The sequence below is a fragment of the Borostomias antarcticus genome, assembly GCF_949987555.1.
Source record: "Borostomias antarcticus genome assembly, chromosome: 3".
NCBI lineage: Eukaryota > Metazoa > Chordata > Actinopteri > Stomiiformes > Stomiidae > Borostomias > Borostomias antarcticus.
The window spans coordinates 6709537-6721886 of NC_140236.1; the positions used below are offsets into that span (position 1 = coordinate 6709537).

Genomic DNA, 12350 nt, shown 5'->3' on the forward strand with positions numbered 1-12350 from the left:
TGTGATGTTCCACTAAGCAAAGGAAATATGTTCTTAATTATTAATTTCAAAATGTCAACTGTAGTTTTGCTCCTTTGACAGTCAAGCATCAACTATTGACACATTCCATCATCAGTTTAAAAATTCATTACCAATTCATGAAGAGGTGAGTATGTGCCCTAAATAACTGGCCTCTGGAAGACGTCTTGTCATTCAGAAAAACGTGGGCGTTGTCAGCCATGCAGTGGGATTCCAGTAAAGCCCTCTGTCTAACCACTAGCTGCAAGTTCCTGATTTCACTGAGGGGAAGCTAACAATCTGAGAACTGTGCATTTTGATGACCATCCATTCATAAAAAAAATAATAAAATAAAAGCAACGAGGGCCACACAATAACCATCTAAGAGACTCATTAATGTTTTCACCAAAAGACAGAATTTTGGAAAGTCAAAAAGGAAGTAGCAGAAAGGAGTTTTACTGCTAAAATATGAATATCTATTTTTGCAAGTGAATCAGACAATTTCAGATGCATATGGGTCAAATATGAAGCATGTTCGTTATTACGACATTATTATGACATCTACAATGCCTTACAGTAGCCTACCAGACAATCACACCATTCCCAGGGGAAGTAGAACTTAAACCACGATAGTACTACTGATGAAGGGGGAAATTGTGAGGGTGTCAATGAACTTCCTGAACAAAATGTTAAGTCATTCATATACACCAAAGGGGCAAAATAGGCTACAAACTAATACATGACAATGAACACTGAAATCAACAGTAGGCTACACTCACATATTTAAAGTAATTAAATGTAACACCAGTTACAAGTTTTGATTAAGCATGGCCTTGAGCCTTGTAAATAGAATAACGCCAACAACAGACCTCACATCAGTGTACACACCATTGGTAACACACTTGCAGCCAGCTGATAAAAACAGGAAGTTAGTGTGCAGAAGAGAAACTGTCAGCTATATGAAGTTGCAGACCCTTAAACCTGCACTCATCCACCTACTGTAAGTCATTTCAGAGCAGACAACAGAACCACAAACAACAACAAGAGAGCTACAGACAGTTACGAAGTGAGAGACAGTTTAGATGATCTGTCTTACAGTATGATCAGTGCAATATACATACATACATAATGCACAATACACACTAGTACAGTAGGTCCTAAAATAATTTGATGAAAATGATTAGATAACAGATTATATTATTTATCCTAGATACCATTTTGTCAGTTAAAAACTTTGTGGTTTTGAACACAAACCTGAAGGACTCTAGCCTTACTAAATGTATATATTTTGAAAATGTACTTGAAAAGACAATATATTGCCCATCCCCAAGGAAAAAAAGAACTTGATCAAAATTATGATGTCAAGATTTTGGACAAGTTTATATTCCCATAGACATTAATTTGGTACTGTTCAATCTTGTCTGGTGGTTGTAAAAAATAGATAGCTTTGCATTGATGCGAATTAATGGAAAGAAGTAAGTGAAGGAATATGGTGATTACTTTTGGACTGCACATACTGTAGAACATTCTGCTGGCTCCTATTGTCAAGGATTCCTAATCAAAGTAACTATGTTACACATGGCATAAATAAACAAACATTATAATCATTGTGACTAAGAATCATAATGCTTACTCTTGGTTTGGTGGAATTACATTGATTCTTACTGGACGCATAAAAAGGGACTAAATTCAAGGCTCTTGAGGTGTAACAATGCCAAGTGTGTCTGTAAATGCAGAACTGTGACCATTCTGAACCCTTCAGACCACGCTGAGATGATTCTAGATCTTCACTTTCCATGCTAGAGCTATCGGCACCTCCTATAGGCTACAGCCCTGCCTCAGAAACAGCACTGCTGATAGTTACAGTATTACCACCTCGCTGTATGACCTTAAAAACATGCTGCAGTTGTTCAGAATATTGTCTGTAAAATGTCACTGCTGAGTTGCCAGTAGAATAAACCACACCAGTAACTGTTCCAGCACCACAAAGACTGAAGCTTGACTGCTCTGCCACACAGTAGGGTTTCCCACCTTCTGACTCAGTATCTGACTTAACCCTCCATTGCCAGAGGGTTTTAGCAGGTCTCAAGTCCCTGGCAGTATTCAGTTATTTTCTCAGCCCTGGGTCACAATGTGTGGCCATCCAAACTCACAAGCCTCAATATTTGAAAGGCTATTAAGATATAATGGAATGACAGGAGACAAAAGCTCACCCTGTTCTACAAAAGTATTTGAAAGCAAATTGAGTGTAGGATACCATTACTGCCCGAAGGGGGCGTACTTGATCATACTTGGATAACTGGAGAACCATCAAGCAAACCAAGTAGAATACAGATCAAGACTAAGCCAGCTCCATCTAAATGGTGCAGTACACAAAGCATATGATACACAACACTAAATTCTGTAAAGCTACATTTCATTTGTTTGAACAATATTGTACCTATCATGAAACAAGACTCGAACACAGGTAAACATTTTATATTAAAAAAAAAGAAGATTTAGTGGATAAGCAAATAAAGATCAGAGCAAATAGACAGGTGAAGTCATACAGTACAACACAGTACAACAAAGCATAAACCTGATCTGAACTTCAGGTAGGCCTTTGACAGTCAGCCAGTCAAGATTTCACATCATATTAATACATGTTTACCAACAACCACCAATCAAACAAAGTGATTCTTGGATTTGTGTTAGCCAAGACATTTTATGTAAACTGCTGAACTAGCTGCTTATTTGTGTGCAAGGCAAAACCTGGATGTACAAGCTTTAAAGGTGTGCCACATTTTCTCACCTTAAATACAACAATTTAGGTTCATTTAAACATCGGCAGTTGAAAACAATGCTGCATTTCAGCCGTATAGACACCATAAGTTACAGAAAGTCCAGTTAAGTAAGACATTTATCTGTTTAAAAGCAGCTTTGGTTTGAACAATACGTCTATTGCACATTTCACAGCATGACATTTCCTCTCTTAAATGGCCTAAAATAAATATACCAAACAGTGCAGAGAGGGTAACTTTCAACTAGTCACTATTATACATGCTCATTTTGTTCTAGTTAAAGGAGTCAGATGTGGCATTACCAGCTAGAACTACCTTAAATGTGACAGTACAAGGCCAGTTCACATAGGGAAATGACATCGCAATTCCATTAGCGTAATTCAGAATTTCGGGTTAATTTTGCTGTCCACCATGCGTAATGCGTTCCCTTGACGTCTATGCGGAACTATGACAAATCTGTGCATAGAAATCCTGTAAGCTGGCGTCCGTTTCTTTTGCTGAGCAGCAAACCCAACCCAGAAAATTGACAAGACACTCTCCTTGGGGCGCTGTTGGAGCACCCCTGTTTTGTGGTGTCGCAGGGCTGAAAGACCCATGGCTGGATCATCAAGTGCCGGTGAAAGAGGAGAGAAGCCGATGCACTTGTGGCTCAAATCCAGTTGCGGTACAAGTACAGTGATGAGAAGAACAAGTTAACGCTCAGGCTCACTACAAAGAGACCTGGCCAAAGACAACGACCCAGGAAACCTGTGAAAAAATAAACACAGAAAAGGGATGTTATTCAAGTGCTAAACGAATTTTGAAGTAGCGAGCTCAGTTGGTCAGGAGGTACCTTGACCAATGCTGCAATTTAGCAAGGAAAATGTTCAATTAGCTACTTATCATCCAGTCAATTATCTAGCTAATCCTTGTCAAGTAGGCTGCCCATGAAGTGGTCACACCACCATCTCTTTCCGAGCCTGCGCAAAGCACTCACCCTTTGTTCCGGGTGGGCTGTCTGTCACCCCCCCTGTGGTGGTGTCCACCATGCAGGCTGAGGAGGCGGAGGAGCTGCCCCTTCTCTTCTGTTCCTCCTCAATCACACTGCCCTCCCTCCGAAGGGAGCTCAAGTCTGAAATCGCATCACAGTCGATACATAAGTCAGGCAAATGCGCACACACCCGAAGACAACACAGTTATGTTACATAACGGCAGTCACCGAAAGGGCGCTGGTGGTATAGTTCTAGCAGTGGTTTACCATTCTGGCTGTGGAAGGGGGATGTGTCTGGTGAAAAGCGCCCGCTGTGGAAGGGGGCAGGCTCTGTGTGGTAGTGAGGCAAGGCGGTGGGCGTGGGCTCTGGGTCATGTGAGAAGAGACGGAGTTTCTGGCCACTGATGTTGAGACGGGCGGGGCTGATGAGGGGGCGGCGCTGGCGGGCAGAGCTTGAGCTAGAAGTGACGGAGCCGGCCACTGAGGGGGTAGGGGAGGGGCCAGGGGATGACGGGCGGCTCCCAGACTTTAGGGAAAAGTAGTCTGTCCAGAAAGAAAGCGGCAGGTGTTACTGCAGCATGCCTTAAATGAAGCAAATTTACAGTAAATTAATGAAATAAGAAACTAAATGAAGTCCTTATCGTACAGTGATTAACTAAATGTGCTGTAGGTCATAGGCAAGTTTCAAAATGTTGGAAGAAATTTGAAATGCACAACATTCACCTGAAGGTGGGGAGTCTTTGCATTGTGAAGGTGGCCTACTTCCACTGAAGAGGTAGCCCGAGTCTGAAACAGGTGAGCATACAGTCACTAGGCTCACCAGGAAAAAACAACAACACTTCGGCCAAAAACTGCAAGGAAGTTGTGTATAACACTATCCTAATAAAGTTCTTGAGCCCCGCACAGGTGACATGCTAAAGGCTTCGGGCCGCTCACCTGTCCGGGCCAGAGAGGGGATGGTTCCGAGGGAGAGGGCTCGGTTGAGTCGGCCAGGCAGAGATGAGGGGGAGGCTTTGCGCTCTCGCGGGCCCTGCTGGCGGTTGATGAGCTGGGAGAGGTTGGGCGGCGGCGTGGGGACGAAGGAGCCAGCGGAGCCGGGGAAGCTGAAGAGGGTCAGCCCCCCGTACACAGGGTCCAGAGAGCTGCCTGACAGGTACCTGCAAGACAGGAAGAAAAACATCTATCCACGACTGATCGCCACACGCAGTGGAAAGTCACTATAATCGTCTCTTTGGGGACAAGATTCTGCTCATGACCAAATAATAGTTAATTACCCTAATAGGAGCTAAGAGTATAAAGAAGCACTGGGGCACGTAGAGGTGGTGAACATTAGCCGATTGTGATGCTTATGTAGTGACATGTGACTAAAATGTTTTGCAAAACAAAATTGTATATTATACTGCAAACTTAGAAGTCCAGTCCCAACAGTGTAAAGCTCAAGGCTGATTAAAACCACCCTCACAAAAAACACAAAGCAGACATTGAAGCAAACTTTAAGCTCAATGAGGATTCTATCTGAAGTCATCTTGATTGACCTATCAATCAAAGAGTCATCAGGTCCGATAATGAAGCAATAAACTTGACTGACTTTATAATGGCACACAGTGATTCATCCTATAGGCTATTTCAAACCTCCTGTGTTTATACAGTGGTCAAACACGGTTGATCGACATAACAGCAGTTGCATGTTATGACAGACAAAAGCAGTGGGCTGATGAGGGCAACCACTGACAGTTTGTTGCAGCTGCTGGACAAACACAGGACAGATGGCAGTGAGCAGAAGAACTGGAACACACACACACACACGCACACAAGGGTTTAACTCAACACTTGGCTATCACGTGCTGCTATGCTTCAAATTACCATTGAACTCAATAAGTCTTTATCAGTATATAGCATAATTAGCACCAGCATTCAGTATTTTTCACAACTTGTTTTTCAGACGTTCTCAGTGATATAGCCAAGTCATTTTGTTAACTGACAAGGTACATAAACAATTTTCTTTTAATCGAAAATGCTTAAGATGATAATTCCCCAACAAGGCATCAAGATGTTGAGGTGGTGAGCTGACACTCAATGAACTCATGACAAACCTAATATTTTACATCCATTATCTGAAGTAAACATTAAGAGTTAGAGTTTTTGATAAACTCAATAAAAGGGACATAAATAGAAAAGGCACATCATTTCACAATAGTTTATTACATTCGATATACAGCCATAAGTCGTACAAGAGGGTTCAAATACAAATCCCAGTACATGATGTGCAGTATTAACCTACTTGAAGATGCAGTACCCAAAAGAGAAAGTGTTGAATTTAGAATGCAGCAGAAAGTACATTAGATTGGACGGAAAATGCCTACAGTCGGACGATCAAATGAACATATAATAATATCTTATCTTGTCTGTTCTTAGGAGATTCACAAAAACTTCCAGGATTCAATGTTGTTTATGTGTCATTAGTATATATTAGATACGGACACCATGCACAATTGCCTTTGTAATACCGTCTAATTTGGGCAGAAAAAGTACTTCAATATATTTGGTGTAAGATTCAAAAAGCTTTAAATATCCCTTCATGGTACTGAATCTTTTTGGAGTTTCTACAAATACAGAAAATATATAAAATAAGGTCAAATTAAATATAGTACTACAATCACAATCGTTACAATAAGAAGTTAAGTCACATTGTTAGCTACAAAGTATTGCAAAACACACAAAACATTGCTAAAACTACACACATTCACAAACATAACTATCAATTAATGCCTTTCTAACACACCATGGTAGTAGTACATTAAAGGTGGCTAAGGAAAACCTTAATAGCATGTGTTAACCTAACCTTTTATTGATTTGAACTGATGATACAGTTCAAGTGTAGTTTAACTGACAAGAAAGCCACTCCTCTTCAGTTAGGCACACTCATACGACCCAAAACAGGAAGACACACATTTAGGATCAAACTATATCAGGACATTCACAATGGATGGCCTGACCATTCTCTATGGAGTGCCTAAGCAGAAGCAGGAAGAGAAAACCACCATGGGACCTTAAATCAGGAAAAATATGAATGGTAGTGAAAAGCGTGAGAAATTACACATTTCTTGATCCCGATTGAATTGTGCCATGACCATCACATATGATATTTGTCAATTTGAAACAAACTAATCTCGGTTAACTCGCACGTTATCTAATATTAGCTACATCGTATCTCACATTCCAGCTCTTACAGAACTGACTAACTCTCCTTTCACATTCCTGCAGCTCTCAACATGACCAGACTAATAGTGATTTTCACCTCTTTTAATAATTTTAAACTTGTTCTGGAATAACTGCTTTACAGTACAGTATTAGGACAAACTGTGAATTTTTTGACTTGCAAAATTATGTTTCAAATTGAAAAACATATCATACAGTACATCATATGTGATGGCCATGGCACAATTCAAACGGGATCAAGAAATAATTTGTTTATCGTCATTGACTACCGGTCAAATTTTTTCCGAATTAAGGTCCCATGGGATGGCTCTTCCTGCTTCCACTTATGCACTCTATTGTGAGCAAATATACCATTCAAAACCAGCAATGAGTGAACTAGAACGGGCTTCAGTGAAATAAATACACCTCGCATAATTGTACATCTGCTAAATAAGGCCTAGGTTACTCATTGTAGTGATTTTGCAGATTGAAAATAATCTTTGTCAAAGCTGTGCTCCCATTATTATTTGCTCATTATTATAACAGTATCCAGGCGTGTGCAATTCAGTCTTTATGAGCAAGAGCCAGAGAGGTGCTTGTCTAAGTCTATCGTCCACAAACAAATCTGTAGCACAACATGCAAGTAATGAGTTGGTGCCATAATATTACAAAAACATGTATCTACAGTACTGACGTTCTTCACATCAACCACTTAGAAACGAGGCTCACTCACACGTATCCAATATTTTTTTATACTTACTGTCAAATGACAGTATTTTCCCTCAGTACAAAAACAACATTCAACAATAACATGCAATTTACCAAAGCGAAATAGGCCTATAGGCTGGCTGAAATATTCGTGCATGCTTAGGAACGGAGTGAGGCTGTCAGCGGCCTCTATGTTCTAAGTGTCTGCTTATGCTAGTAATGCTACTAGTGAGTACAATGTTAAGAGGAACACACCAAGGCTACTACGGACATATGGTTCACCAAGATTTGTTGTCAGAGCCTACCATGCAAAACTGGACACCAAAAGCAGACATTAATTTCATATAAACTCTAAAAAGAGGACCCTGTATCTCTTAATACTACAGAAGCCAACTTATGGTCTCATTTCACGCAATAAAAAAGTTCATAGCAAGGCCAGCTAATCACAAGTGTCTACACAATGGCACAGAAACAGCACAAATCTAATCAGATATAAAAATGCAACAGTCTGCATATTGTGCACTACTTGGTTTTAATACCAAGAGCTGTTTCTTACATTTAAGGTTAGATTTTCCAGAAGCAAAATACAACAGAATAATCTAACCTATGGCACTAGAATGACAGTAAGGTATTCTATGTAAATAGCAGTAACGGAGGCTGCCATAGGCATGGGAGCTAATCATACTCAGGCTCCCATGTCACTTCAAGCATATACAGTAGTAGTCATCAAAAGTACTACAATACATTTTCTTCAACTACTATAATCATTAGAAGATTCAAATGTAACAAATGAAAGGAAGCTGAAAATTGAAAAGTTTTCACATTATGGCTAAGTCGCTATCGATAGGGAGAAACAGAGCAAACCTTAGTATGCATTCACTGCAAAACAGCATTCACTCCTGAATTCAGTACAACTTACTGATGTGGGCCACAACATGCAGAAATGGAATGACAAAAGGCCGGCATGTTCCTGTAGAGTCAGATGTACTGATTTTTGGGTGTACTTTACCCATTCTACTCCAGTTGTACAGTAAGTTCACAAGAAGAAATGAGCTTTGAGAAAAGTGACAGCACTGAGAGGAGTTGCCAAGATTTAACCTAAAGCTAAGACATTTTGCAAATTAATTTTGACCACTGCTAGAAAAAATGTTTCTGCATTTGTTAGTTTGTCTATCTACGTAAAAGGAATAGTGCTTATGGCTACAGTTTTAGTATTGGCATTATGTATCCATGCTTAGTATGTTCTTATGTAGTGATGGCAAGGGAAGAGCAATATGAATAGATCCTCAGATTAATGACAGTGCAACAATTAGTCAGTTAACTGTATCAGCTGGAGGGAAAGAATGATAGATGGAGGGTCAGCCTGGCTTGTTCGGGTCCTGTAGTGGGTCCTACAGTAAAGTGTAGGTCCTATAGTGTGATTGACGGGTCGTAAAGCAACATTCAAACATTTAAAATGTCACTGTTCAGATTCTGACCTTCGACCTCTGGCTCGTCTCGGGCCCATGGATTTGCGTGTTGCCACTGCAGCAGCGAAGCTGACCAGACAACACAGGGAGGTGGTGCTGAGCTTCGCCGTGTCCAGCCAGCTTAAGACGTCAGCCTCCAGGTACCTCTCCACCAAGCACAGGCACAAGACCAGGAACCACAGGACGGAGGCAACAGCATCGATACGCCTCAATCTGAAACAAAGGAACAGAGAGCCCACAGCGGCGCGTTAAAGAGTTTTGCATACCTTACCATTCTTTGGGGATAAAAAATATGATTAGAAGTTAAGGGGTACGAAAAGCTGGCGTGCGTCGAATGTTATCTTGGTATATAAAAGGTGCTCTTGGTGAGTTCAAAGAGTGACAAAAAAGGCCAAAAGAGACCAGGTTCCGTGTAGATGACGCTGTGGTCTCTTTAGCGGGTCCAATGAAGACTTGTTTAGGAGGGGAGTGTAGGGAAGAAAGAAGACAGACAGAGAAGTGCTGATGCGTTTCAGCCGAGTGGTCTTCGTCAGGAGCTGCTGGAGAGGATCTGCTCTGCCCTGATGAAGACCACGTGGCTGAAACGCGTCTGCATTTCTCTTCCTATCTTTCTTACCTACACTCGCCTCCTAAACAAGTGTGTATTGGACCCGCTAGAGACCACATCGTTATCTACAAGTAAGCTGATCCCTTTTGGCCTTTTGTGTCATGATTATGGTAAATGGACTGCACTTATATAGCGCTTCTTATCCAAAGCGTTTTGCAATGAAGGCCTCTCATTCACCCAATCACACACACATACACACGCCAAAGACAGTAGCTGCCATGCAAGGTGCCAGCCTGCTCATTGGGAGCAATTTGGGGTTCAGTGTCTTGCCCAAGGACACTTTGACATGTCGTCAGGTGGAGCCCGGAATCGAACCGCTGACCCTACGATCATCTGACGACCCGCTCTACCTCCTGAGCTATAGCTGTCCCAGTTCTGCCCTAGCTGATTAGAAGTTCCACAGGACCATGGACTGAACATTAACCCTTTTCTCCCCTTAAAAGACCTAATCAATAAGACCCCAGAACCTCACTGTATCGAAAGGAATATGAGAAGGTGTCTTACCTGCTGGGTCCTGCCAGGTAGATACCGGTGATACAGGTCAATAAGCCCATGGACACCACTGCCATCTGGTGGCTCCTCCCAAACTGCCAGGCCAGCTTTGCGTTCTCTACAGCCTCCTTCGGGAGCAGGTCCAGCAGATCATGCAACGCCTGAGCGATTGGACTGCTGCCATTCGTGGGGGTGGACTCGTTGACGGTCGCAGGCTTTGGTGGGATGACCCCTCCGCTGAGTGTTTGAGGGCCGTCGGTGGTAGCCGATTGGTCTCCGGATCCGTAGACTGCCGCAGCAACCAGGAAGGCACAGGTTAGGAAGGCCAGGACACGGAGGAGTATCACTCCAACAGGTGTGGTGTAGGAGTAGGAGCTCTGTAAGAGAAAAAAACGCCATTAAAAAAAACACCACCACAGACCTACAGTTGTGGTGTAAAAGGTGGTTGTCAAAAGTTTACATACACTTGTAAAGAACATGTGTCATGGTAGTCTTGAGTTTCCAATAGACCCATAATAAATTAATAAAAGAACCACACTTCATGAATGTTTTCTGTAACAAAGAAGCATGTGCTCCAACCACTCTATCACAGAAATATAAGAGTTGTAGAAATGATTGGAAACTCATGATGACATACATGTTCTTTACAAGTGTATGTAAACTTTTGACCACAACCGTGACAGTTGACCATAACGTTACAGTTCCCCTGTTGAAGCCATCATTTTGTCTGCAGGAAGTCGGGACTGGGACTGACCTTGACGAGGGCCTTGTCGGACTCTCTGCTGCGTCTGAGCTGATGGTTGAAGAGTGCAGCGCGGAGCTGCCGGTTCTGGTGCTTGATGTAGTACTCCACTGCTGTCTGACATGGTCTGCATAACTTGTAGGTCTGCTCCACGTGATGCTTGTACACCTCAATCTCCTCATCATAGTTTTCCTAATAATAAAAATGGGAGGGAGAAAAAATAATCACATTTTCCCAAATATAACTCTCAACCAAAGTCACTCAATCAAATATCAAACGTAGGAGTTACAAAGAGTTTAACATACATCCTCCCTGGGGATGAAAGACGCCAACTGCTTGATTTTAATAGACTGGTTGTTGTTGCACTTCTTGCACAGTAGCATCTGACAGTTGACCCACTGCAGGGTCTTGGGAGTCTCAGACAAGAGAAGGCCCGCAGACACGCCGTGGTTCAGGTGCTCCATGGACTGAGCTGGGATAGGTTTGTTGTAATCTCCGTTCTGGAACACAGCGAGGTGAAAGAATGAGATGTTATCACAACTCATTAAATATGCTTTTAAGATCAAGCTAGAGACCAAGGCAAGTGACCCAAAATACTCAGGAGCTCTGCTAGGGACATGTACTGCCTTACCTCCTGGAAGCCATTGTACTGGTCACAGTTAGGACAGTCCCAGCAGTTTCTGTTTCCATAGGGCACCACTGTATCCTGGTTGCAGAACCAGCAGTTGACATTGACATGAGTGGGCTTCTTTCTGCAAAGTAAAGAGTAACATATCGCAGGAGTGGCTGCAGTTCAGTCAATGCACACTTGTATGAATGACACCTGTTTGCAGTAGTTCAGTGTGATATGACAAACATGTCCCTGGAACTTGTTACATGGTTTTAAAGCAACAGTTGACAATTTGTGAGTGTGCACCTACATGGCGCACACGCACGAGCGAGCTGACGAGGATCCAGCCACCAGCAGACTAGTGGCGTGCAGGTTGGTAACTTAAGATAGCTAACTTAGTGGTAAAACCCTATTTGCCCGAGGGGGCGGCGTTAGCTAGATACTTGCTGCATTTGCTTACTTACAACTAGTTAATTATTTGGCTGTTTAAACTATTGCAAGGAACCAAGCTAAGTAGCAAGGAACAGTAGTAGATCACTAACGTATTAGGTTATGGACAATAACACGATAGGCCACGCATGGCATTTTAGCGCCTTAACGTTACCTGGTCGCAATTTTGTAAACCAGAGTTGCTCCAGCGACGAAGGCCGTTGCTCCTGCTCCACCATACATTAATTGAGGGTATTCCAAGAGCAGCTGGTTAAGGGTCTCCATTTCCCCCAACGTTTACTAACAAGACATAGGACAATTGTAGTGTTTCCCTATTTTCTACCGCGC

General features: G+C 42.2%; 1 protein-coding gene across 1 annotated transcript; it reads right to left on the minus strand.

Annotated features, from left to right (window-relative positions):
• Positions 1-2600: 2600 nt before the first annotated feature.
• On the minus strand, positions 2601-12350 carry tmem201 (transmembrane protein 201). Its single transcript, XM_084462006.1, has 11 exons — positions 12178-12350; positions 11595-11715; positions 11269-11463; positions 10976-11155; positions 10234-10598; positions 9132-9335; positions 4684-4904; positions 4471-4533; positions 4015-4290; positions 3754-3888; positions 2601-3524 (listed from the first exon to the last, which is right to left on the minus strand). Exons 1-11 carry the CDS (start codon positions 12285-12287, stop codon positions 3427-3429), a joined length of 1968 nt encoding a protein of 655 aa, XP_084318132.1. The 5' UTR covers positions 12288-12350; the 3' UTR covers positions 2601-3426.

Bases quoted from the DNA above. Each gene is read 5' to 3' on its own strand.
- tmem201 (XM_084462006.1), bottom strand. From the start codon at position 12,287: ATGGAGACCCTTAACCAGCTGCTCTTGGAATACCCTCAATTAATGTAT. The intron at 9,336-10,233 runs GTAAGACACCTT...CCTTTGTTTCAG, and splicing joins TACCTGGCAGGACCCAGCAG to ATTGAGGCGTATCGATGCTG. The intron at 3,889-4,014 runs GTAAACCACTGC...ATGCGATTTCAG, and splicing joins CCCCTTCCACAGCCAGAATG to ACTTGAGCTCCCTTCGGAGG.